At 42.1% G+C, this 26,353-nt stretch overlaps 1 protein-coding gene across 4 annotated transcripts in view; it reads left to right on the forward strand.

The window, feature by feature from the left end:
• Positions 1–493: 493 nt before the first annotated feature.
• FBXL3 (F-box and leucine rich repeat protein 3) overlaps positions 494–26,353 on the forward strand; it is a 29,398-nt gene continuing 3,538 nt past the window's right edge. Inside the window, exons 1-4 of one of the 4 annotated variants that reach the window (XM_062194069.1) lie at positions 494–666; positions 6,748–7,096; positions 9,952–10,074; positions 15,284–15,455. In XM_062194069.1, the coding sequence (XP_062050053.1) occupies positions 6,749–7,096; positions 9,952–10,074; positions 15,284–15,455 (643 nt within the window). In that variant the 5' untranslated portion in view covers positions 494–666; position 6,748. Of the gene's footprint in view, positions 849–1,290; positions 1,407–2,529; positions 2,896–6,747; positions 7,097–9,951; positions 10,075–15,283; positions 15,456–26,353 lie in introns of those variants that run through there. The other 3 variants (XM_062194071.1, XM_062194070.1, XM_062194068.1) reach the window with 3 other exon arrangements.

Consider the following 26,353-nt stretch of genomic DNA (forward strand, 5'->3'; position numbering starts at 1 on the left):
CGGGAATCACGAGTGTTTTGAAAACTATCTGTAACCCCAGCGTCCAGGCTGCCACTACGCTGGGGTGGGTCCTTGCATCCTTGCAATCTTCCCGCCACCACATCTGTGTGTCTGACGCCCCGCTCCACCGGAGCCCGTGCTGAGCCCCGCAGGAGCGGAGGGGTGTACCTGCCGCTGGCGACTGTCCGCCGTCCCGGCCCGGAGTGCCCTGCGCTCCTGGGACACGCCCTCCTGCTTCTGGCTGCTCCACCTCCTTGCACTGTTCCAGTCTGAACCGCGTCGAGCTAGCTCCAGCCTGCCCACATTCCGCTCCCAAACACCACGTCCCCTCACAGCCAGAGCCGCGGCCCCTGGGGGAACCGGGAGGCGGACGCCCGCGCGGCGCGCGCTCTCGCCCAGGCGGGGCTTCCTTCGCGCCCCGCCCCCTCCGCGGCGGACACGCGCCCGCCCCCTCGGGCGGGGACGCGCCGGGGAAAGCGCGCGCCCGCGAGCCCCGGGCGCCATTTTGGACTCGGAGTCTGGGCCGAAGAGCTGGAGACCTACGCGGCGGCTGCAGCTCGCTGAGGGGGGAGTCTCTCTGGCAGCGACTGGGAGTCCCGGGACCGAGACGTAGACAGCGCGGGATTGAGAGGGAAGCGTCTCGTCGGGGCAGCCAGACTCGCAAAGGTGGAGCCGCGTTGGCGCCCGCCGGGGGACCAGCGCCTCGGATGCGGGCGTCGCACGGGGGGCCGCGGCCGCGGGAGCGCGAAGCAGGGGGCCCCAGGGGCCTCATGTGAGAGCCGCGGGAGCAGCGGCCGCCGTCCCCGGAGCCGGGGGTGGTGTGTGGGGGAAGCCGCCCCCGACAGCAGGTAACGGCGGACGGGCGGGGCCGGGAGGGTCTGCGGACCCGCTGTGGACGGGCCGGGGGCGCGGGGCCCCGGGCGCGCGTGGGCCGCCCCGTGGGAGTGCCGGGCGGGCCGCGGGCCGCAGCACCCAGCACCCAGTCCTTGGAGCCTGCTTGGGGGCGTTGCCCCGCGGTGCCTGCTTCAAAACATGTCAACAAGGCGTGGTGCGTGCGCGGCTGGGGCGGCAACTCCGCCCGGCGCTGGGGCTCTGGGCGGGGGTGGCGTCCGGCACCGCGGGGCCAGCGCGCTGCTCGGCTCTGGCCGGCTAGTCGGCTGCTAGTAGCTTGAGATGGCAGAAGCCACCTCCAGAGTGGGGCGCCTGGAATCGTCGGAGAGCGCCAGTCCGTGAAGGTGGCGCGGGGAGGCGGGGACGCGCTCGCCGCGTCGCCGAGTGGAAAACTTGGTCAACTTGGGTTGAGCAGCGTCGCGCCTGCTTTGGGCGCGTGCGGCCGGCTCTCGGGTTGCAGACAGGGATCGGGAAGCAGCCCTGTAAACGATTGGCCTGCAGCTCCAAGCACACAGGTGAGAGAGGTGGTGGTTTTGTTGTTAATCGTTCCGGTCGGGTGACCCAGATCTTGGAGTTCGAATCTTCCCCCAGCTTTCGCTGAAATACTTTAAAGGACTGCAGTCGGCTCCCAGTTATCTATTTATGACCACTGGGTAAATTTTAGCCACCATGCTTTCCCGGTACCATTCAGTCCTGAGAGTTAATCTCTTTGGTTTGTTTTATTCTTGTACCCCTGCCAAAGATTGCATATTAGTATTGATATTGGTGCAGAAAATGATGTCCGAACAGGGCCTTTAGAGCTAAATACAAATGGTCTTTTAAGGCCGCTTGCATGTCCGGTGTACATAGCGGTGCAGGGAAAGACACCCAGCTGCTGTTCTCTTCACTGGTGATCCAGTTGACTGCCGCTCCCATAGTTTTCAGAACTGTCAAGTTAGCTCACCAGCTCCCTGTGCAGCTCCGCCGGTTTGTAGTCGGTCCTCATTAACTTGCTTTCTGGCACTTTGTAATGATAGTAGCCCCTCGCCTCGCCGAAAGCTCTGGCGGTCAAAACTGCATTATTGGGAGCCCTGAAACGTTGCAGGAGATGAAACTGCCAGTTTTATAGAGTTGTGCTTTTGGTGCTCTAGGAAGTCTTATTGGCATTTGTTGTTCAGTGTGGTCCTGGTATTCAAATACGAGGGTGCTTGCACTTTGACTAAAAGTAGGAGATATATAAAGTCCATTGATTAAATTATGTGTTGACTAATGGGTACTCTGAATTGGTTAACTTTCTGTTCAGCCGAGCTTCATTGGTAAACATTTAACGTACTTTTGAAAGCAGTACAGGTTTTTATGTGAATAAATGAAACCACCTTGGAAAAATGGACATTTGAAAGTTTTATTAGGTGTTCACACATCACCTTCTGTTCATAAATAAGACTTACAGAGACCATCTTTTTTGGCATTGACCTTACATTATTCTCCTGTACTTACCATATGTAATTATGCCATATTGCAGTAATAATAGATGATTTCCAGAATTTTTTTCAGTCATTCATAAGCTAGTAAGTGCTTTAAAATGCTTTGATGATCATTTGGTCTTTTTACATCTAGATCAACAGATTACTGTACATTAGTGTTGCATACTTTTCAAAATGTCAGATTTTTTCCCTTATTTACTTGCAAATAGGACTATAATAGACAAAGTAAGGCTTCTATTGGTAGGACCAATAAAGCATTAGCAAAAATTATTGCATGACTAAGACTGCCATTTATTTTGAAGTTTTTATTTATCAGAGAGAAAGAGAGTAAGATCTCATCTGCTGATTCACTCTTTGAATGCCTTTAATGCACAGGGTTGGTCTAAGGCTGGAGTCAGACCTGCAATCCAGGTCTCCCATGTGGGTGCCAGTAACCTAATTATTTGAGCCATCACCACTGTCCTCTGGGGTGTGCATTGGTGGGAAACTGGAGTCAGGAGCCAGAATTGGATTTTGAACCCAAGGTACTCTAATGTGGGATGTGAGTATCTTACTTGCTAGAGTGAATACCCACTTTGTGCCATTTTATTTTTTTTATATATCCATCTACTTCAAAGTCAAATGAATCATTGTGTTTTTGAGTAGTTCTAGTTTTAGAACACATTTCTCTGGGAAACAGGTGATTAGCATTTTGTTGTACTGCTTCATTCTTTTTGAATCTCTGTCAAAATTCTGAATAGTTTTAGGTAGTCAGAAGAGAAACTATAAGCCCTAGATGGTAAACTCTGTTTCGTGACCCATATTGTATATGCTAAAACTACAGTAAACCTTCAGAATAAATGAAGCATAAAAATGGGTCATAATGACTGGGTTATTTCAACCTCTAGTAGGACACTATTGTTAGAGTTTTTTAATATGAAAGATGACACTGTATGGGCAGGTGTTGTGGCACTGTGTGTCAAGCTGCTACTTGGGATAACTGCAATTGCATATTGGAGTGCTGGTTCAAGTCCTGGCTATCCCACTTTGATCCAGCTCCTTGCTAATGTGTCTGAGAAGCAGCAGATAATGACTCAGTTCCTTGAGTCCATTCCACCCAGGAGGTAGACCCTGTTAAGAGTTCCTAGTTCCTGGCTTCAGCCTGCCCTTGCCCTGGGTGGTGCAGCCAGTTGGCATGTGAACCAATAGATGGATATCTTTATCTCTCTCTTCCTCTCATTCTGCTTTTCAGATGAATAAATAAATCTTAATAACAAAAAGATTACATTGTAGAGTCTACTATTGTTTTTCTAAACACATAGTGAAAAGAATGTGTTCTTAGATTCACGGAGGAGTTGTATTCCATAAAACTACCCTTTTGCTGTCACTCCTGCTGTTGTTTTCTCCCTTCCTTTCTTCCTCCTGAATAGGCAGCATTTTTACTTCACTGTATTCATGATTGTAAGTAGGAGTGATGATGAATAGAGAGTTTATTGTACATGTGTTAAGATCTCCTGGACAGATGCTCATGGCATGAAGGCCTGTGGGCCTGCTGTTAACTTTCTACTCTTTAGCCCTTGATTCTCTCTCACAAGTTTTGCTAGCTACTGGATGAAGAAAGTCTTAGAGACATACTTGGTTTACAACGATGCACATGCACATCCTTTATCCCACACGGGATTTAGACATTTTTATACACTGATGTACCAGAAAAGAGGTAAGATGCAAAGCCTTCAAAAGGCTTTGACTGAAGTCTAGGTCCACACTCTACCCACCCGAACTACTCTGTAGAGTAGTGGGCTCTAAACTAAATACGAGTACCAGTAAAGGATGTGGCGTTACCTCAGTTTAGAATCTGCTGTACTTGTCTAACAAATCATGATCCTTTTTAAAAAATACTACCACAATGCAGTGCCTTGATGTTAAAAGAAATGTGTCAAATGTAGAAAGGAAAAGCTTTGTGAAAAAAAATTAACAGGAATAGTTAATAATTTAGTGAATCTACTTTTGGTTTGTGTTTCTTATACCTGAGCTCGTTCTCTGCCCCCACATACATACACCCACACACCTCATTTAAAAAAAAAAGAGAGACTCATTCTTTGCATTCTGGTAGGTAACCTCTGTTTGTTTGTTTTTTTTTTTTTTTTTTTTTTTGACAGGCAGAGTGGATAGAGAGAGAGACAGAGAGGAAGGTCTTCCTTTTTGCCGTTGGTTCACCCTCCAATGGCCGCTGCGGCCAGCGCATCATGCTGATCTGAAGCCAGGAGCCAGGTGCTTCTCCTGGTCTCCCATGTGGGTGCAGGGCCCAAGGACTTGGGCCATCCTCCACTGCCTTCCCGGGCCATAGCAGAGAGCTGGCCTGGAAGAGGAGCAACCGGGATAGAATCCAGCGCCCCGACCAGGACTAGAACCCGGTGTGCTGGCGCCGCAAGGTGGAGGATTAGCCTGTTAAGCCATGGCGCCGGCCGGTAACCTCTGTTTTACTCTTTAATACTAAACTGCTTTTCTGCAGTAGAGTTCAATAATCATTTTTTTTTTTTTTTGACAAGTAGAGTTATAGACAGTGAGAGAGACAGAAAGAAAGGCCTTCCTTCCGTTGGTTCATTCCCCAAATGGCCACCACGGCCGGCGCTGCGCCGATCCGAAGCCAGGAGCCTCCTCCCGGTCTCCCATGTGGGTGCAGGGGCCCAAGGACTTGGGCCATCTTCCACTGCTTTCCCAGGCCATAGCAGAGAGCTGGATAGGAAATGGAGCAGCCGGGTCTTGAACCAGCACCCATATGGGATGCCGGCACTGCAGGCGGCGGCTTTACCCACTATGCCACAGCTTCGGCCCCTCAATAAGCATCTTTTAATAACCATAATATTTCATTTTTCACAGGAACACCTTATTCCCCTTTTGCAAACAAGCGCAGGAAAGTTGAGTGATTTACTCAGGGCTACATAGCCAGTTGAAAGAGCCTCCCCCACCTGTTTTCTTTAATCATAATGCTATTCGGCCTTGAAAAGATTATCTTTCAAAGAAACAGGTGAAATGAAGGTAATAAGAATACACAAAAAAGTGTCATTCAGAAATAAAGTGCGGGATCATTGCAATAGGAAATGATGCGTTAGAAGTAACTACAGGCCGGTGCCGTGGCTCACTTGACTAATCCTCTGCCTGAGGCACCGGTACACCGGATTCTAGTCCCAGGTGGGGCGCTGGGTACTAGTCTCGGTTGCTCCTCTTCCAGTCCAGCTCTCTACTGTGGCCCAGGAGGGCAGTGGAGGATGGCCCAAGTGCTTGGGCCCTGCACCTGCATGGGAGACCGGGAGGAAGCACCCGGCTGTTGGCTTCAGATCGGCACAGCGCCGGCTGTGGCGGCCATTAGAGGAGTGAACCAATGGAAGGAAGACCTTTCTCTCTTTCTCTCACTGTCTATAACTCTCCGTCTCTCTCTCTCACTGTTTAACTCTGCTTGTCAAAAAAAAATAAATAAATAAAATGAAAAGAACTACAAACAAGACTAAACAATGTGTAGTAGGTATGGGTTTATTTTAAACACAAGTTGGAAAAGTCTAGCAGTAACACATATCACAGACAAATCAATGTGGCAAGATCTGTTGCCCGCTTAATTCACAGCCTCTCTGGAGATGCCTAGGGATCCTGGCCTGCCTTGAAATCAAGAACTGAAATATAGCAGATATCCTCAGATGACTTTTAAGAAACCTTTGGAGGGGCTGGTGCTGTGGCATAGTGGGTAAAACTGCCACCTGCAGTACCAGCATCCCATATGGGTGCCTGTTTGAGAGCCGGCTGCCCCGCTTCCAATCCAGCTCTCTGTTATGGCCTGGGAAAGCAGTACAGGATAGCCCAGGTCCTCGGGCCCCTGCACCCTCATGAGAGACCTGGAAGAAGCAGATGGCTCCTGGTTTCAGATGGGCACAGCTCCAGCCTTTGCAGCCATCTGGAGAGTGTACCAGTGGATGGAAGACCTCTCTCTCTGCCTCTCCTTTTCTGTAACTGGGACTTTCAAGTAAACTCAATGAATCTTTAAAAAAGAAAAAGAAAAAGAAACCTTTGGAAAATTCCATTTTAGGTTCCCTAACGAGTTAGTTGATTATGGTGTTTGAGATACAGATTCTTGGTGTAGTTTCAAAGCCATAATAAATTTTCCCTCCAGGTAGTACAGAATAAAGGTAACTGCTTGAAAACACCTGCCAAAAATGTAGGGAATTTGTAAAATCTTTCTTGGTTTTCATTGGTATTTTTCATTATTTTTGTTTTGGTAATCTCCTTGAATTCCTGGTCCTGTTCTGCATATTTGTGTTTGTATATGTAAACACAAATATCTCAGTGACAGAAGATTGAGTTTTGGGTGTATGTTCAAAAGTTAGGTGGAATGAAGAAAAAAATGATTTATTTTTCTGAACAGGATGAAACGAGGAGGAAGAGAGAGTGACCGTAATTCATCAGAGGAAGGTCCTGCCGAGAAATCCAAGAAACTGAGGACTACAAATGAGCATTCTCAGACTTGTGATTGGGGTAATCTCCTTCAGGACATTATTCTCCATGTGTTTAAATATTTGCCTCTTCTTGACCGGGCTCATGCTTCACAAGTTTGCCGCAGCTGGAACCAGGTATTTCACATGCCTGACTTGTGGAGATGTTTTGAATTTGAACTGAATCAGCCAGCCACATCTTATTTGAAAGCCACCCATCCAGAGCTGATCAAACAGATTATTAAAAGACACTCAAACCATCTACAGTATGTCAGCTTCAAGGTAATACTTCAACTCCTTCTTTTAGAAAATAAACCATCTTTATATTGTGACTTTTATGATCTAAACCAATACATCTCTGTTTTTAAAATACCTGCCTTTTTGGGGAAGGTACTTGAAGATTTAGAATTATTATATTCTTTAAAAGCAGTCAAAAATATTGTGATATTTGATGGAGCTAAATTATTCAGTTATAATTATTAATAACTTCTTGAAAGAGCAAAGATGACTGCTAAATAAGCATAAATCATTGACCAAAGCTGTCAGCAACAAAATTTTGATTGACTAGAACTTGATTGCCACTTCTATTAAATAGGAACTAATTTTGCGTGCTTTGATGGTTTTTGATATGAGATCTTTAATATAAAGGAAGCATAGAAACTTCATGTAAAAAGTTTTGATGAATATATTTTCGAAATAGAAAAAGGTACATGGAAAAATGCCAAAGAGAATTGTTTCTTTTCATTGTTGGAAAGGACAGCATTGGAAATCATGCAGTGATGAGATAAATGAAGTAGGGTAGATTTTTGAGATGTCCAGAATAGTTTAACAAAACAGTGGTTTTTCTGTTTTATTTTTTGTTTGTTTGTTTTGGGGATGAATAATGAAATAAGAGTATGTTCCCTGAATCCTTAACTAAACTCTAGATTTTTTTGTAGCAAACAGTTGACAATTACTGGTTGAAAGGTAACAAACTGTACAATACTCATATGTAGCAATTGGTAAGCAACTCAAGTTAAACCTGCATAAAACAATGGTACTTAAACTAGATGTTTTCACCATAACTAAAGATTTGTCTTCCTTCCATGAATGTCATTTCCTCTTAGTTGGTGATTACCTGCTTATCTCTCTGTGTCTGCCCAAGGGGTAATGATAATAGTTGGGTATCTTGTGACCTTCCCAGAAAAATGCACAAAGGCATTTATGCCACTAGGAATAGGATTACTAAGTATAACAACAACAACAACAAAATATGCAATGGATAGTTTGAGATTTAAGTAATTTTTAGTATGGATACATATCATGCAATGTTTGGGATGTACTTATTGTAAATTGTTATTTACCTGAAATTCAAATTTAATTGGTTGTCTTGTATGTTATCTGGCAACTATAACTTTAGGCAAGGGTTGGGCAGTGGTGGAGAAATCAAACATTCAGGAACCCCTCATTTTCCGGTCCCCAGGAAAGAAACTTGAAAAGCCTTCTCTTTGGTTTTAGTCGTTCATGAGTTGTCTAAGAGTGTTATAATGTAATGCTATAAAAAGAACGTAATATGTTGCTCTGTAGATCTTTAAGACTGATCCCATACGGTAGATTGACTAGTCAGTTTTATTCTTTTATAGCCTTGTGACAGTATTCACGTGGACCTAACTCAATATAACCCTCATAAAACCATTGGTGCTATAAATTGAACATGTTTATTAGGGGTTGTTTATTTTCCTGGAGAAATAGTTTCTGATTTACATACCAGAAAAGAGCCACATCACAGGATTCTTCTGGGCTCACCTGATAATATTTAAATTACCATGGACTGACTATAGGCCAAAGAGGCTTGTAGTCAGTTATTAGTCTGAACAGTGGTTCTCAAACTTTGTGCACAGAATCACCTGGATTGCTTGTTAAGACAAAGTCTGCTGGGTTTTGCCTTCAGCCTTTCTTTCTTTTTTTTTTTTTTTTAAGATTTATTCATTTACTTGAAAGAGTTACACAGAGAGAGGAGAGGCGGGGTGGGGGGAGGTCTTCCATCCAATGGTTCACTCCCCAACTGGTTGCAACGGCCAGAGTTGCGCTGATCCGAAGCCAGAAGCCAGGAGCTTCCTCCGGGTCTCCCACAAGGGTGCAGGGACCCAAGGACTTGGGCCACCCTCTACTGCTTCCCCAGGCCATAGCAGAGAGCTGGATCAGAAAAGGAACAGCCGGGTCTCAAACTGGCGCCTATATGGGATGCTGGCGCTTCAGGCCAGGGTGTTAACCTGCTGTACCACAGCACTGGCCCCTTCAGCGTTTCTGATTGAGATGGTCTTGGTTGAATGTGAGAATGCACATGTCTTAACAAGCATCCAGGTGATGCTGATGCTCTTGATCTAGAGACTATATTTGGAGAACCACTGATATAAAAAAAATCTTAGAACAAGTTCTGAAATTGTAATATAAATTAGTGCATTAGCTTTACAATGCATTTTTGGGATAAGGTATTGGACATGAATCTAGACAGTAATGGTATTCCTTTTAACTGTTTTGTTTTGAGATGCTTTTTAGCCCAGGGAACAACTAATTTAAACTTTATAATGATGGAGTTTTTGATAATCTTACCTTTCTCCCAGAGAATGTGTAGGCAGAAGAATATGTGAAAGCACCTACTTGGTTCAGATTTTCATGCTTGATTGGTTGAACACCCTGATTTTACTGTATATTTATCTTTCCATTAAAAGATTAATGATGAATACTATATGGTGATGCATCTGAACAATCTAAGTAAGCAGTCATTCATTTCTGGTGCCTTGAAATGTGCACCATAGACATTGTATTTACATGTATTATTTGATCTACTACCAGATAGATACTCATCATTTTTCAAAGAGTAAAAATTTGTTCCATTAGCTTATATAGTCAGTTTAGAATAAATCAACTTAAAAGTTATATCATTTCCACATTAAATATATATGTTATAATGAAAGCTGTCTTGACAATTATATTTAAATTTTTCAGGGGAACTCAGAAAAAGCTGAAGTTGTAAGGTGATTGAAAGAGTGTTCTTTAAATTACAATGCAGTAAACTAACAACTGTATTTCTTTTGTAAAATTAAGCAAAAGAAATGTAAGTATGTGCAGGAGTAAAAGTTGTTTTCTTTCCTAAGGTGGACAGCAGCAAGGAGTCTGCTGAAGCAGCCTGTGATATATTATCGCAACTTGTGAATTGTTCTTTAAAAACACTTGGACTTATTTCGACTGCTCGGCCAAGCTTTATGGATTTACCAAAGGTATCTACTGATTTTGTTTTATGAGCTGTTAACAGAGAAATCCAGTGCAGTCCTGCCATTTCTTGAGTTGACAAGGAGAGTGTAAAGAAAAAACAGTAGCACATATGATGGAAAGCCAATTACCATTTAGAATATTGAGAAATGATATTTTTTAGAATGATTTTTAAAAATTACTTTGTACTTCTTCATTGGTAAGGTTAAAGGGTAAATAAATTCACAGAGAATTCTCTAGGAAATGCTAAAAGGAAACAAGTAGTAAAACAGAAACATATTAGGAAAAAAAAAGAGACTTTATAGGTAAGTCTTTTGGGGCATTCAGAGCAGATTGGTGAAGTTAGAGTCAAAATGCTAATATCTAGAACAGGTGCAGCCTACTTACAAAATATTTATAAAGGTTTATTCTTTTTTTTTTTTTTTTTAAGATTTATTTGTTTATTTGAAAGGTAGAATTATAGAAAGGCAGAGGCAGAGAGAGAGAGAAATCTTCCATCCGCTGGTTCACTCTACAAATGGCTGCCATGGCTGGAACTGCGCCAATCCGAAGCCAGGAGCTAGGAGCTTCCTCTGGGTCTCCCACACAGATGTGGTAGCCCAAGCACTTGGGCCATCCTCTGTTGCTTTCCCAGACCATAGCAGAGAGCTGGATCAGAAGTGAAGTGGCCGGGTCTCAAACTGGCATCCATATGGGATACCGGCACTGCAGGTGGTGGCTTTACCTACTGTGTCACAGCACCAGCCCCTAAATGTTTATTCTTGAGTAGAGTTCGTATACTTCAGTTGAGGTTTTATTTAAATAAATATTTTTGGGGGCCAGCGCTGTGGCATAGTGGGTAAAGCCACCACTTGCAGTGCCGATATCCCATATGGGCTTCAGTTAGAGTCCCAGCTGCTCCACTTCCGATCCAGCTCTCTGCTATGGCCTGGGAAAGCAGTAGAAGATGGCCCAAATGCTTGGGCTCCTGCACCCACATGGGAGACCAGGAAGAAGCTAATAGCTCCTGGCTTTGGATTGGCACAGCTCCAGTCGTTGCACCCAGTTGGGGAGTGAACCAGCAGATTCTTTTTTTCTCTTTCTCTCTCTCTCTCTGCCACTCCGCCTCTCCTCCTATGTGTAACTCTGACTTTCAAATAAAACTATTTTTGTGAAGAGGTGTGTGTATTCCTGTATGTTCTAACATGATCCTACACATAGAGATAGTCTCATGCAATATTCTCTTAAAATAGGAAAATTAGTAGGGCACATTTTATAGAAATGCAGCTGATAAAGGGCCCTAAATTATGTGAGCTAATGTTGAGTAGGTTAATATACAATAGTAATTTGACAGTTTTTTCTGAGGACACCAAGAACTGAAATATAAATACCTTTATAAACAGCTAACAGGTTAATTTACTGAAATGATTCAAGAAGGAATATTACTAAATTGAGATATATTATCACCCAGCTGGTTGTTTGAGTGGAATATTAATGCCATATATAGAACCAGTTGATTTCAGAGTTTTTAATTGATTTTCCTGTGTGTTCTCTCTCTTGGTCTCTTTGCCTCTCAAAACAAAACAAAACAAAAAAGCTTTATTAAATCTTAGCGTTTCCCTCATGTGTTAAATTAAGTATATTGGCAAGGATATGGGCAGGAGTATCTGTTTGATTTAAGATTCTAAGTTGTGTTGTGGCACATCATGTTAAGCAGCTGTGATGCTCGCCTCCCATATTGGGGTATTGGTTTGAGTCCCAGCTGCTCTACTTTCCATCCAGCTCCCTGCTAATATACCTGGGAAAGCAGCAGATTATAACTCAAGTACTTGGACCCCTTCCTTGTGGGAGACCAAGATTGCTCCTGGCTTTGGGCCTACTCAGACCTGGCTGTTGGCAGCCATTTGCTGAATGAACCAGCAGATGGAAGATCTTTTCCTGTCTCTTTATCTATTGTCTCTCACTCTGCCTTTCAAATAAATAAGAAAATCTTAAAAAGATGATTCTGAATTTGTAAGTTAGATCACTATGGTTCATAGACTTATGTGCCTAAAAATCATCATCTGAGGAATGCCCAAAAGTTTGGATTCCTGTCCTTATTCCAAATTTGGGATGACTCCAAACCTCCCCTTCCTGCAAGTATTCCAGATGCTTCTAATTAACATGGTTCCAGAACTCTGCTCTAAGAAGCACTGTACTATTTGGTATATATTACCTTCTAAAGACTTTATATGGAAATGAAAAGTTCTGAATAGATTTTCTGTGTACCTACCATAATTAAAAGCAAATATACTTACACAGTGGAATATTACTCAACCATAAAAAAATGAAATCTTGTCATGTGGCAAACTGGGTGGAACTAAAGGATGTTAGCATTAAGTGGAATAAACCAGGCACAGAAACAACAAATATGACATGTGTTCTCTGTCAGATGGGGAAGTTATAAAAGTTGCTGTCAAAGTAGAAGAGAGTGGAATGGTGATTATTAGACACTGGGAAGGTTATGCTGCATAATAGGTGCCAAATACCACTAGATAGATCCTAATGCTTTACAGCACAGTAGAGTGACTCGGTTCACAATAACATGTACTTGAGAAGCACTAGAAGAGAGGAACTTAAAGGCACCCCATGCATATGTACTATTATGTGCTAATGAAAATTTTTATACTCAGGAGTTAAATATATATATATATATACACACACACACATACACACTCAACATGTGGCCTACATAAAATAAATGGGTACTTTAGTGTTTATGGGAAAATGGAATTAAAAGAGTTTGGGGCTCTCTGACCTCAGAATCAGCCCTTTAGGCTTTCTGGTCTGACTGAAAAGTCTGTAAGAGCATTTCAGGCATAGAAAGCCAAGACATTGTGGCAAAAAAATATTCTACAGGTAGGATCTCTGTGAGTGAGATCCCAGCAGAAAGAAGTCATCAAAGAATGATGTACTTTTGTCTAATGGAAGGAGAGAACTTCCACTTTGCTCATGGTGTTGTCTAAATACTGACAGTTTGTGGATTCAGAAGGCTTCCATAGCCTAGGCAGCTCATGTCAAGAGCCTTGGGTGGTCACCGAAGTCATATATAGGAGTGTTAATTCTTAAATTAACATCAGGAGTCACTGTGTACTAACTCCCCATGCAGGACCTCTGTCCGCAATGAGTTGTGTTGTGAGAGGTAACTGTGATTCTTGTTCTCAGTTTTTTGTGTGTATGTGTGAGAGCAAATTATTGAAATCTTTACTTAGTATAGAGTTGGTGTTCTATGTACAAAGTTAATTGAAAATGAATCTTAATGGAGAATGGGACTGGCAAGGGGAAAAGGAGGAGGAGGAGCGATGGGAGTGTGGGTATCATAGGAAGAATAACTATTCCTAAAGTTGTACATATGAAATTTGTATTCCTTAAAAAATAAATAAATTAAAAAAAAAAAAAGTTTGGGGCTGTGGTAGCATAAAGGTTAAAGCCATTACCTGTGATGCCATCATCCCATATGGGCACTGGTTCAAGTGCAGGATGCTCCTCTTCTGATCCAGCTCCCTGCTAAATGTACCTGGGAAAGCAGCAGAAAGACAGCCCAAGTGCTTAGGAGCATGTGCCCATATGGGAGACCCAGAAGAAGCTCCTGTCTCTGGATTGGCCCAGTCCAGCCATTGTGGCCATTTGGGAAGTAAACCAGTGGATGGAAGATAAATTTTTCCCCCCACCCCCAGTTCTACCTTTCAAATAAATATTTTTTTAAAAGTTAACTTTTGGTGCATAACTTCTTTTTAATAATACCTGGAAAAAAGTGTTATGTATTATGAAAAAACTATGCATAGATTTCAAAAGTTTTTTTTTTTTTAACCTCCAAACAAACTTATACTTCTAATTCCATTTTCCACGAACTTTTTGAATTGAACTTGTATACCATATTAAAAGATAGGTTGAACATAATGTAATCTTTTTTCTTTTTATTCAATGGTTGTCACTGTGCATATATATGGTACTAGTTTGAGAACTATTGATACATCTGGGACTGCCCTTTTTCTTGTTAAATTAGCCCCCAAATGCTTAAATTGTGTGTGTGTGTGTGTGTCTGTGTTTAATTTATTTGGAAGGCAGAATTAGAGAGGGAGAGATAGAGAAAGAGGACTTAGGCCATCTTCCACTACCTTCTCAGGTGCGTTAGCAGGGAGCTGGATAGGAAGTGGAGCAGCTGGGACTGGAACTGGCACTCCTGCTCACTTACTGATGCTCATATAGGATCTGATGTTGCAGGTAGCGGCTTGACTGCGGTGCCACAATGCCGGCCCCTATGCTGTTGTCCTTTTATAGCTTTTGTAGAAGATTCAAATAAGGTGTTGCTGTATTTTGGAAATTCTGAAAGAACTAAAGAGAACGTGGAAGAAATGTTTTTGACTAGAACTAAGGGAATGGATAACAAAATCCTTGATGCAAAACATGAGCATATTAATGAAGAAATGTGATTGTAAAGATATAATCGTTATGAAAATATTAGAAGACACTAACATTTAAGTAAATTGTTAACCAGAATTTCAGTAGTTAACATGTTATTTAATCAGCATAAGCAGAAAAAGCACATTAGTGAAAGTGACCAAGAAGATGAGTGTCTCATTGTAGTTTCTTGATTGATGAGCCCTGATCCTTTTTCTCTGCTGACAATTTATAAAGCTTACATGAAGGTGAAGTTGATTATGTAGAGGAATGTACTGGTGCATGTGATGTCCTTCCTTTCCTTACTCTCCTGGTTTCTTTTCCCACTGCTTGGAGTTTCTTGTCTCTGCTCTGATTCAGAGTCACATGTTTTGAACATGCTTTAACCCCTATTTCCCTAGAGTGTTTCTTGTCAGATTCTGTGTCCACAGATACCTGTATATAATATGTTAAATGATACTCTTGGTGTATTTGTGGACAGAGTACATTAAAACCGAATAGAAATCTTGAAGACACTGTAGATAATAAGTATAACTGAGAAAGTTTTAAACTGGCAATTTTATTTAAGTACAATTTAGTTTTAGAGTGAAATTTTACATGAGCTTCTACATTCCAAATGAGTCTTTCATGGCTTTTGTGTTGGTTGGTACAACACAGCAGAGTGAAGAGTTGCTATCCCTAAAACAGTCATGAAATACATAATTAGGGTTCAGACGAACCATATTGGTGTTAAAAGAGGAGACCCTCAATTGTCAGTTCTGAAAACTGAAACTTTTAATTTTTCTTTTTGCTTTTCAGTCTCATTTTATCTCTGCACTGACGGTTGTATTTGTAAACTCCAAGTCCCTGTCCTCGCTTAAGATAGATGATACTCCTGTAGATGATCCATCCCTCAAAGTATTGGTAGCTAACAACAGTGACACACTCAAGCTGCTAAAAATGAGCAGCTGTCCTCACGTCTCTCCAGCAGGTACGTTGTATGTTTTTATCAGACAAATTTTATTAAAATACATTGGTGTGTTTATCAAATTTAGTAGAACTGTGATCATTAACCTTGAAGGTGGGTTGTCAGTGTGACTATTTCCTCTCTCTTGCATAAAAATATTTTCAGTGTCATCATACAATACTATAAATTATTTAGTGTTAGTAACCTTGATGCTGACTTTTAGCTTATTTTCTAATCATCTTATTTGGCAATTTATATACAGCATGTGCTGGAAAATGAATACAATTAAATACGAGGTCTGCCTGAGGTGCTCCTCTAATTGTAATTGAGCTAACAGGGTAGGTTTTGAGTCAGAACAGCCACATAGCTGTTTTTTTTTCTCGCTCTGTAAAGGCTGAAAAGCTGTATTTAAATGGTGGTCTTGTGTTTTATAACAAATGCCTTCTCTGAGTTGAATTTAGGGGCCAAGAGTCCATCAAATAAAAGCTCTTTTCAACTTTTCTTACATGAAATTTTCTAATCATCACTGCAGTATTCAGTTTTAAATTATGTATTTGATTCCATATGGTTTATTCAAAAATAAGTATGCACATGAATTTTGTATTACTCTCTGCTGCCTTCTTAATTCTTCCCACTGACATCCTTCCCAATCTTTAGCTGTACCATTTGTTAAACTTTTTCTTTAAGTGACAATGTTACATCTTTGATCTCTTTACAAACACTTTCTAAATCCTTGCCATAATGAAAACCAAGGGAATGATTTTCTCTTGGATGGAAGTTACTTGCATATTTTCCCAAGTCTCCCACAAGAAAGGTCTTTGTGGTGGTATTCTCTGGGTACACTGTGGTATTTTCCTAGCCCTTTCTGCCACATCAAGTTGTCTTTTTTTTTTTTTTTTGTCAGGCAGAGTTAGACAGAGAGAGAGAGGGAGAAAGAGGTCTTCCTTTTTCCGTTGGTTCACCCCCAAGTGGTTGCTACGGCTGGCGCACTGCGCCGATCCAAAGCTGGGAGCCAGGTGCTTCCTCCTGGTCTCCCATGTGGATGCAGGGCCCAAGCACTTGGGCCATCCTCCATTGCACTCCTGGGCCACAGCAGAGAGCTGGACAGGAAGAGGAGCAACTGGGACAGAATCCGGTGCCCCAACCGGGACTAGAACCCGGGTTGCCAGCGCCACAGGCGGAGGATTAGCCTAGTGAGCCTCGGTGCCGGCCCTCTGCCACATCAAGTTGTATTGATGAGGATATTAATAAAAAAGTAGAACTTAGGAAGAAAAGGTTTTGGCAGTTGCTTCCCATGTAACCTTGTTTACAATTTACTGTGTACTGTATAGATCTGCTTATGAGAGTAAAGTCCAAACCTCAGAGCTTCATACTGTACAAGGTCATTTGTACTTTGACCTCCACCCATCTCTTTAATCTTGTTTGCTACACTCACCTGCAGCTTTTACTTGATCCAAATGAAACTACAGTTCTTTGTACCTTTGTGTGTGGTTAATTCATTTTTACTGTGGAACACTTAAAATTTTCTAAGCCTCCTTAGCTGACTGAAGTCCAGCCTTTAATTTCAGCTTAGGTATTAGCTGTTTTACTGTCCCTCCTCCATTCTGGTTTAGATCCCTTACTTGCATGTTTCCACAGTACTCTGAACATAATGGATAGCATTTGCCACATTGTATCAGAGCCTTAGTGCCTCTGGTGTCTGTGTGAAACTGTGAGCTCAGTATTCTATTAAATATGCATATCAGGGCCAGCGCCGTGGCTTAACAGGCTAATCCTCCGCCTTGTGGCGCCGGCACACCGGGTTCTAGTCCTGGTCGGGGCGCCGGATTCTATCCCGGTTGCCCCTTTTCCAGGCCAGCTCTCTGCTATATGGCCCGGGAAGGCAGTGGAGGATGGCCCAAGTCTTTGGGCCCTGCACCCGCATGGGAGACCAGGAGAAGCACCTGGTTCCTGGCTTTGGATCAGCACGATGTGCCGGCTGCAGCGGCCATTGGAGGGTGAACCAACGGCAAAAAGGAAGACCTTTCTCTCTGTCTCTCTCTCTCTCACTATCCACTCTGCCTGTCAAAAAAAAAAAAAAAAAAGCATATCAGTTCTAATAGTGTAGTATAAGCTACTCCCATCTAATGGCTTTCAGAGTAGTTGTTTAGGAAGGAAGGCAAAAGAGTGGCTATTTGTAATACTTTTTAGTTGAAGACTATAGCCCTGTGAGATTTTATTTTAAAAATTAACATGTGCTTGCTTCAGTAGCACATATACTAAAATTTAACATGTGTACATATTTTCCTTCTATCTGTTTTGCATATTTAGACAATTTCTCTAAGTTGAAAGTAGGTGCTATTATCTACTCCAGTGAACATTTTATTAAACCTTTCTCCCATTTCATATAGTCATTACGTTGTCTGAATTGTATTTGACACTTAATGACTATTGCTTTTTTTTTCCCACAGATGTCATAACAGTTTTATTTGTGAAAGCTAGAAATTAACAACTTGAATGCCCATAAATAAGAATGGATAAACAAATTGTAGTATAATTACACAATACAATATTACTGTGCAATAAAAAAGAATGAACTGTTGATACACAGTACAAATAGGTGAATTGCAAAATAATTACTGTGAAAGTAGCCAAAAAATACAACTGTACAATCCCATTATATAGTACTTTTTTTTTTTAAAGATTTATTTATTTATTTGAAAGGCAGAGCCAAAGAGAGACAGAGACAGAGAGAGAGATTGATCTTCCATCTGTTGGTTCACTCCCCAAATGGCTGTACCAGAGCTGAGCAGACCTGAAACCAGGAGCCAGGAGCTTCTTCCAGCTCTCCCACATGGGTGCAGGGGCTCAGGCACCTGGGCCATCTTCCACTGCTTTCCCAGGCCATAAGCCAAGAGCTGGATTAGAAGTGAAGCAGCCAGGTCTCTAACTGGCACCCATATGTGATGCTGGTACTGCAGGCTGCGGCTTTATCTGCCGGACCAGAGTGCCGACCCCTACTTATATAACATTCTTTAAAAAATGCAGAATAACATCTGGTGACAGAAAGGAGATTGGTGGCTGCTTAGGGATGAGGAGGGAGTTGGCAGGAGGAAAGATGTACCAAGGAGTATAAAAAAACTTTTGTGCATAATGAATGTGTTCTTTGACTAAGATGATAGTTTCAAAAGTATACAAATATTTCTATGTACAGTATCAAAAATCTCTCAGTAAGCAAATAAACAACCAAACAAAAAAGGGCAAAAATCCCCAAAATGAATGGCAGGAAAGGACAAATGCCATAAAAGAGCATGAATTTTTACTCTTGCTTCTAGACTCCTGTGAAGAAGATTCATGTATTGAGCTTCTCCTATAATATTGACTATCATGGGTGAAATTCTTGATGTGGTTTTTTAATTTTTATTATACTGGATTGTATTTTTTACTGTGCTATACATTAACATATTTCAAAAAGTAAAACTACAGGGATGAGTGATGTGACACAGTGGGTTAAGAACCTGTTTGGGATGCCTACATCCCAAATTGGAATGCCTGCATTCAAGTCCTGGCTCCTCTCAGCTTCCTGTTAATGTATACTCTACAGAGGCAGCGTGTGATGGCCCAAGTAATTCTGTCCTTGCCACCCATGTGGGGAGACCAAGATGGAGCTCCAGGCTTCAGCCTGAACTAGCCCTGGGTGCTGTGAGCATTTGGGGAATATAGTGTAGATGGAAGATCTCTTTCTATCCTTGTCACTTTGCCTTTCAAATAAATAAAATAAATCCCTCCAAACCTGAAATTATATAAATAATATACACTAAAATGTCTTGTTTCTACTATATTCCCTCTAAAGGTAATTTTACTAGTTTCTTACATCTTTCCTGTGTTTAATACAAATATAAACAACAAAAGTTATTTTCTCTCCTGATATAAAAGAAATCATCCTAAACAGTGTTTTACATTTTACTTTTTTTGCTTAACGAGATTTGGCAATACTGCCATATTAGAACAGCTTTTCTAAAGTTGCAGAGAATCTCCCGGAGTAGACTTATTATTTAACTAATCTTCTCTACATGGGTTGTTTTGTTGTCTTCAATCTTTTATTACAAACCATACCATAATTAATAATTTATTTCAGTCATTTGCACGTATACCCATAGGAACATTTGTTCAGAAGTGGTTCAGAAGTGCTGGGTTAAAGAACAAATGTGTTTGTAATTTTGATAAAGATTACCAAATCACCCTCCATAGAAGTTGTACCATTGTTCACTCCACCAGTGTGAGAACACTCAATCCTCACAGTGTCGCCAGGAGTGTGTTGTGCACCATCTGAAGTATTGTCTATATATAGGAAAGAATATATCAATGTACTTTCAACTGGCATTTTTCTCATCATGAATGATGGTGCCCATCTTTTTACATGTTAAAATACATGTATTTCTTTGTCCGCGTACAATTTACTCATGTCCTTCGCCCATATTTCTTAGAATGTTAGTCTTTTCCTGATTTCTAGGTGCTCTCTATATAATAGAGGAATTCACCCTTTGTCTTTATAACAGTTTTCCACTGGTTTGTCATTTCTCTCTCTAAAAATTTTTTTAATTTAATTTAATTTTTTTGACAGGCAGAGTGGATAGTGAGAGAGAGAGACAGAGAGAAAGGTCTTCCTTTTGCCGTTGGTTCACCCTCCAATGGCCGCTGCGGCCAGCGCATCTTGCTGATCTGAAGCCAGGAGCCAGGTGCTTCTCTTGGTCTCCCATGCGGGTGCAGGGCCCAAGGACTTGGGCCATCCTCCACTGCCTTCCCGGGCCACAGCAGAGAGCTGGCCTGGAAGAGGGGCAACCGGGATAGAATCCGGCACCCCGACCGGGACTAGAACCCGGTGTGCCGGCACCGCAAGGTGGAGGATTAGCCTGTTAAGCCACGGCTCCGGCCTCTTTTGAAATTTTTATAGGTATATCTTTTCCTCTCTTCTTAGATCACTCTTTTAGGAGCTACTGCCTGTCTTTAGCTGCAGGTCCTGGCCATTTCTGATGTGGTAGATCGCAAATTTCTCTTGTATCTTCAAACTGCATTTTGTCACCAAGGTAATGATGTCACTCAGTGGATTCTGTTTCACTGTCCAGAGTGCCAGAAGCACATTCTGCTCCACAGTGTCACTAATGTAGTAACTGAAGGTGGGGGCCAGTTTGTCCATGTCATGGTCCGACTTGCAGGTCAGGCTCCACCTGTCCATTAAAGCTGTAAACCCTGTCATGTGGATACCTAGGAGGACACCCTGCACAGTGGTGAGCTCTGGTTTCAATCTCTGCAGCTTCCTGAAGATCAGCAGATCTGGAAGCAGCACCGCCATCCCTGGGCCATAGAGGGGGCGCCACCTCCCGCTGGCTGTTCACCAACGACTATTGCTTCTTTGTTACACTCCTGACATTTCTTCCTTCCTCTCTGATTGCCCTCCTGTTCTCTTTGCTGGTTTCTCTTTTTCATCCCTTAACTTTTTGGTGTTTGTATTCTATATGACTTTGACTTTTTAGTCCTCTGGATAGTGGCTTCAGGTGTGTTATGTATGTTAATACCTCCTGTTCTGTGTGTCTCTGGAACTTCAGAGCTGTGTGTTAAATTTTCAGTAGCCCAGTGCTCTAGAATGTCTCACTGGTACTTGGGACTAAAGAACTTTCCCTTTATTTCAGATCTCTTGCTCTTCCTCTTTTGCTTTCTGTGAGTGGCACCATTGATCCAGTTGTCAGGAATTTCACAGACATCCTTGTTTCTTCCTACTTACCTTGCCTACATCCTCAGTCACCAAGGTCTTGCAACTCCATCACTAAAATAGACCTTCAGTCTCTACATTTCTCCATCTCTACTTGACAACTACTCTAGTCTAGATCACCAGTATATTTCTATGGTACTCTCTTAATGGATTCCCTAATTTGCAATGCTATTCTTCTGTAATCTAATTTCTGTATTACAACCGGAGTAATCCTTCTAAAGTGTGAATTTGGTTTTTCCTTCCATTTTCCTTCAAATTTTATCACTGTGCTTTAAATAAAATCCATACTCTTTACCTAGTCTTAGAAAGTTGGTATGTTCTGGCCCTTGCCTGTTTATTGGGCTTCATCCTTTGATTTTCTGTTACTTTCATACTGTGTTTGGAGCTCCGTTGGTTCTTGGAATGCTTGTGTTTTTTTCTCATTTGAGTGTTTATGAGAAAACATACTATTCTTACCTTCTTTTCTCTGTTGCTTGGTCTTGTGGTTTTTTGGTTCTCATTGTGTATGTTCTGGGGAATTAACTGAACAAATGAATATTCAGTTATTTAATGTTCTTCCTCACTGACAAGCTAACATTTGTATTATAGTTCTTTTAAGATTGTATACTTGTTTATACTTTTTACTATGATTTTTTAAAAGATTTATTTATTTATTTGAAAGAGTTCCAGAGAGAGAGAAGGAGAGGCAGAGAGAGACAGAGGTCCTCTAGTTGCTGGTTCAATCCCCAATTGGCTGTAATGCCTGGAGCTGTGCCGATCAGAAGCCAGGAGCTTCCTCCAGGTCTCCCACGTGGGTCAGGGGCCCAAGGCCTTGGGCCATCCTCTACTGCTTTCCCAGGCCATAGCAGAGAGCTGTATCGGAAGTGGAGCAGCCAGGACGTGAACTGGTGCCCATATGGGATGCTGGCACTACAGGCAGCGGCCTTAGCCGCTACGCCACATTGCCTGCCCTTTTACTATGATTTAAAAAAATGAGGCCGGCACTGTGGCTCAACAGGCTAATCCTCTGCCTAGCTGCGCCGGCACACCGGTTTCTAGTCCCGGGTGGGGCGCCGGATTCTAACCCGTTGCCCCTCTTCCAGACCAGCTCTCTGGTATGGCCTGGGAAGGCAGTGGAGGATGGCCCAAGTCCTTGGGCCCTGCACCCGCATGGGAGACCAAGAGAAGCACCTGGCTCCTGGCTTCGGATCAGCACAATGCGCTGGCCGCAGCGGCCATTGGAGGGTGAACCAACGGCAAAAGGAAGACCTTTCTCTCTGTCTCTCTCTCTCACTATCCACTCTGCCTGTCAAAAAAAAAAAAAAAAAAAAAAAGTGTCCGTAACAGGAAACTTTTTAGAAAAAAAATGAACTGTTTTTGCATGTGGTAGTTTTCCATAGCAGCTGGACCATTCATTGCCATTATTAGTGCATGAAGACTCCAGCTTTTCTACATCCTAACACTTGATATTTATCCTTTTGATTATAGCTATCCTGTCTGTCAACTAGTCTGTCATTGTGGTTATGATTTGCATTTTCTTGATGACAATGATGTTGAGTATTTTTTATGTGCTTTTTGGCCATTTTAATACCTTTTTTAAATTTTTATTTTATTTAAGTGTTAAAGTTACAGACAGTGAGAGAGAGAGAGAGAGAAAGGTCTTCCTTCTGTTGGTTCACTCCCCAAATGACTGCAACGGCCGGAGCTGCGCCGATCTGAAGCCTGCAGCCAGGTGCTTCTTCCTGGTCTCCCACGTGGATGTGGGCCCAAGAACTTGGGCCATCTTGTACTGCTAGGCCATAAGCAGAGAGCTGGACTGGAAGAGGGGCAGCCGGGATGAGAACCGATGCCCATATGGGATGCCAGCGCCGCGCAGAGGATTAACCTACTGTGCCATGGTGCCGGCCCCCATTTTTATACCTTTTGTGGAGAAATATCTATTCGGATCCTTTGCCTATTTTTAATTGGGTTGTCTTTTTAATCACTTATTTCTAATAGTATACCACTTTTATCTTTGTAACTATGTTAAGTAAACACTTGTAACTCCTTACTAGTTTTCTAGTGATACATAACTAACAAATGTAGCAGCTTATTATTTATTTTTTATTCCAATTTTTTTTTATTTCCAGAAGTTCCATTTGGTTGTGTTTTTTTGTTTTGTTTTGTTTTTAACTTTTATTTAATCAATGTAAATTTCAAAAGTACAACTTTTGGATTATAGTGGTTTTTTTCTCCCTATAACCACCCTCCCACCCACAAACCATCCCATCTCCTACTCCCTCTCCCATCCCATTCTTCATCAAGATTCATTTTCAATTATCTTTATATACAGAAGATCAATTTAGTATATACTAAGTAAAGATTTCAACAGTTTGCACCCACACAGACACACAGAGAATGAAGTACTGTTTGAAGACTAGTTTTACCGTTAATTCACATGGTACAACACATTAAGGACAGAGATCCTACATGGGGAGCAAGTGCACAGTGACTCCTGTTGTTGTTTTAACAGTTGACACTCTTATTTATGACGTCACTAATTACTCAAGGCTCTTGTCATGAGCTGCCAAGGCTGTGGAAGCCTCTTGATCTTATTAGATCTTATTTAGACAAGGCCATAATCAAAGTGGAAGTTCTCTTCTCCCTTCAGAGAAAGGTACCGCCTTCTTTGATGGCCCATTCTTTCCACTGGGATCTCACTCACAGAGATCTTTAATTTAGATTTTTTTTTTTTTTTTGCTGTAGTGTCTTGACTTTCCATGCCTGATAAACTCTCATGGGCTTTTTAGCCAGATCTGAACACCTTAGGGGCTGATTCTGAGGCCAGAGTGCTGTTTAGGGTAGCTGCCATTCTATGAGTCTGCGGTGTATCCCACTTCCCATGTTGGATCGTTCTCTGCTTTTTTAATTCTATCAGTTATTATTAGTCTTGTTTATGTGATCCCTCTGACACTTAATCCTATATTTATGATCAATTATGAACTTAAACTGATCACTTTAGTAAGATGGCATTGGTACATGCCACCTTAATGGGATTTGGAATCCCTTAGCACATTTCTAGCTCTACCATTAGGGGTAAGTCCAAGTGAGCACACAACACCTATTTATTCCTTCACAGTTCTCTAGGTCAGAAGTGTAGGCATGACTCAGCTGCCTTCTTTGCTTACAAGGCTGAAGTCAAAGTGGCAAGGAGGCTAGACTCTTACTTTGGAGGCACAAAGAAGGATTCGAGCTCTGACACTCATTCAAGTCGTTGGTTGAATTCAGTTCTTTGCAGTTATAGGTTGGCATTTCATTTCCTTATTGCTGTCAGCAACAGGCTGTGTGTGGGAGTCTTTGTCTCAGACTTGCTTGCAATTTTTTTTTTCTTGGCCCTCTCCATCTTAAAGCCATGAGTAACATGTTGAATCTCCTTTGCACTTGTAGCCTCTCTCAGTCTCCATCTTTTGCAACCAGCCAGAGAAAATTTTTATCTTTTTAAAAGATTTATTTATTTCAAAGGCAGAGCAACGGGGGGCAGGGAGAGAGCGAGGGAGTGAGATAGATCTGCTGATTCACTCCTGAAATGACCACAACATCCAAATGTGGACGAGCCAAAACCTGGAGCTAGGAACTCCTTCCTGTCTCCCACATGAGTGACAAGGGTCTCAGTATTTGGCTGTCTTCTACTGCTTTTCCAGGTGCATTAGCAGCAAGTAGGAATGGAAGTAGAGCAGTCAGGACTCAAACCAGCACTCTGATATGGGATGCCAGCATTGCAAGCTGTGGCTTAAGCTACTGTGTCACAGTGGCAGCAGAAAACTGCTTTTAAAGGGGTTCATGTGTTTAGATCAGGTAATCTATGGGGCCAACTGTACTATACAGCATAATACAGTTATGGACATGGCATCTTACTGTATTCACAGATGACAGGTGTTAGCGTGTGGGATCTTGGGAGCCATTTGTAGAATTATGCTTCCACTGCACCTTTAGTAGTTAATAAATGGCATCTCAAAGTTTCTTTCATTTGCATCTTTGGTTACCGTTTCCCATGTGTTGTCTCTATCAAGCTTTTTGAGACTGCAAAAGGATAATGATGTGCTCCTGTTACCTTGTAGGATGATCAGGGTGTATTTCAGAGTACATACATACCTTGTGGAGGACAGAAGCTTGGCAGTAAATAGTAAAGCACTGTTGTCCATTACTTCCTCTTCTGGTGACTCTCATTGTGGTGATTGAATTTTTCTTTTCTCTGATTCTGTTGTATCTTTTCCCATTGCTGTAAATTTTGACCTTTGACGGCCTTTGTCTTATCCCTTTTTAACCAGTAGTTAAATGCATGAATGTAACAGTCATTTAGCTGGTGTTTGTAGTCCAACTTTGCTATTTTTTTAGCTGGCTGCCTCAACTTCTAAATTAGAAATAACTGGTTTTCTAAAACTTTTTTCAGGATTTGGGGGAAAACAGCTAGTACCCAGTATATTAGACTTGTACAGTAAACAGTAGATGAAAATACTGTGTGTGTTTTGTTATTTTCCTTGTTTCTAAACATAAAAAGGAATGTATTGAGTAGGTTATTAGCTAGTAGAGAGTGCCTCTTGGGGTAGAATTTTATTTTCTTTAAAGACTTTATTTATTTGTTTGAAAGAGTTACACACAGAAGGAGAGGCAGAGACAGAGATAGAGAGAGAGAGAGAGAGGTCCTTCACCCACTGATTCACTCCCTAACTGGCCACAATGGTCGGAGCTGTGCCGATCCAGAGCCAGGGGCTTCCTCTGGGCTCTGGGTCTCCCACGCGGGTGCAGGGGCCCAAGCACTTGGGCCATCCTCTATTGCTTTCCTAGGCCACAGCAGAGAGCTGGATCCGAAGTAGAGTAGCCGGGACCCGAACAAGAGCCCACATGAGATGCCGCCAGTGCAAGTGGTAGCTTTACCCACTATTGCACAGCACTGGCCCCAAGTGGGTAGAATTCTTACATGAGGTCACTTTGAAGATCAAATACTGATCTTTGGCAGTCATCTGTTGCTAGGTAACAGTTTTGGGTAGTTATGAAGTGTGTTGCCCTAAGTACAGAAAGCATTCTCTCTTTTTTTTTTTTTTTTTTTTTTTTGAGATTTAAAAGCAAGATTTATTAGAGTCACAGACCTCCAGCCAGAGTGGCATGGAGTGGTGGGGCTTTAAGAGAAGAAGAATCCCCTAGAAAACTTTGTAAA

This window comes from Lepus europaeus, chromosome 6 (genome assembly GCF_033115175.1).
Source record: "Lepus europaeus isolate LE1 chromosome 6, mLepTim1.pri, whole genome shotgun sequence".
Taxonomy (NCBI): Eukaryota; Metazoa; Chordata; class Mammalia; order Lagomorpha; family Leporidae; genus Lepus; species Lepus europaeus.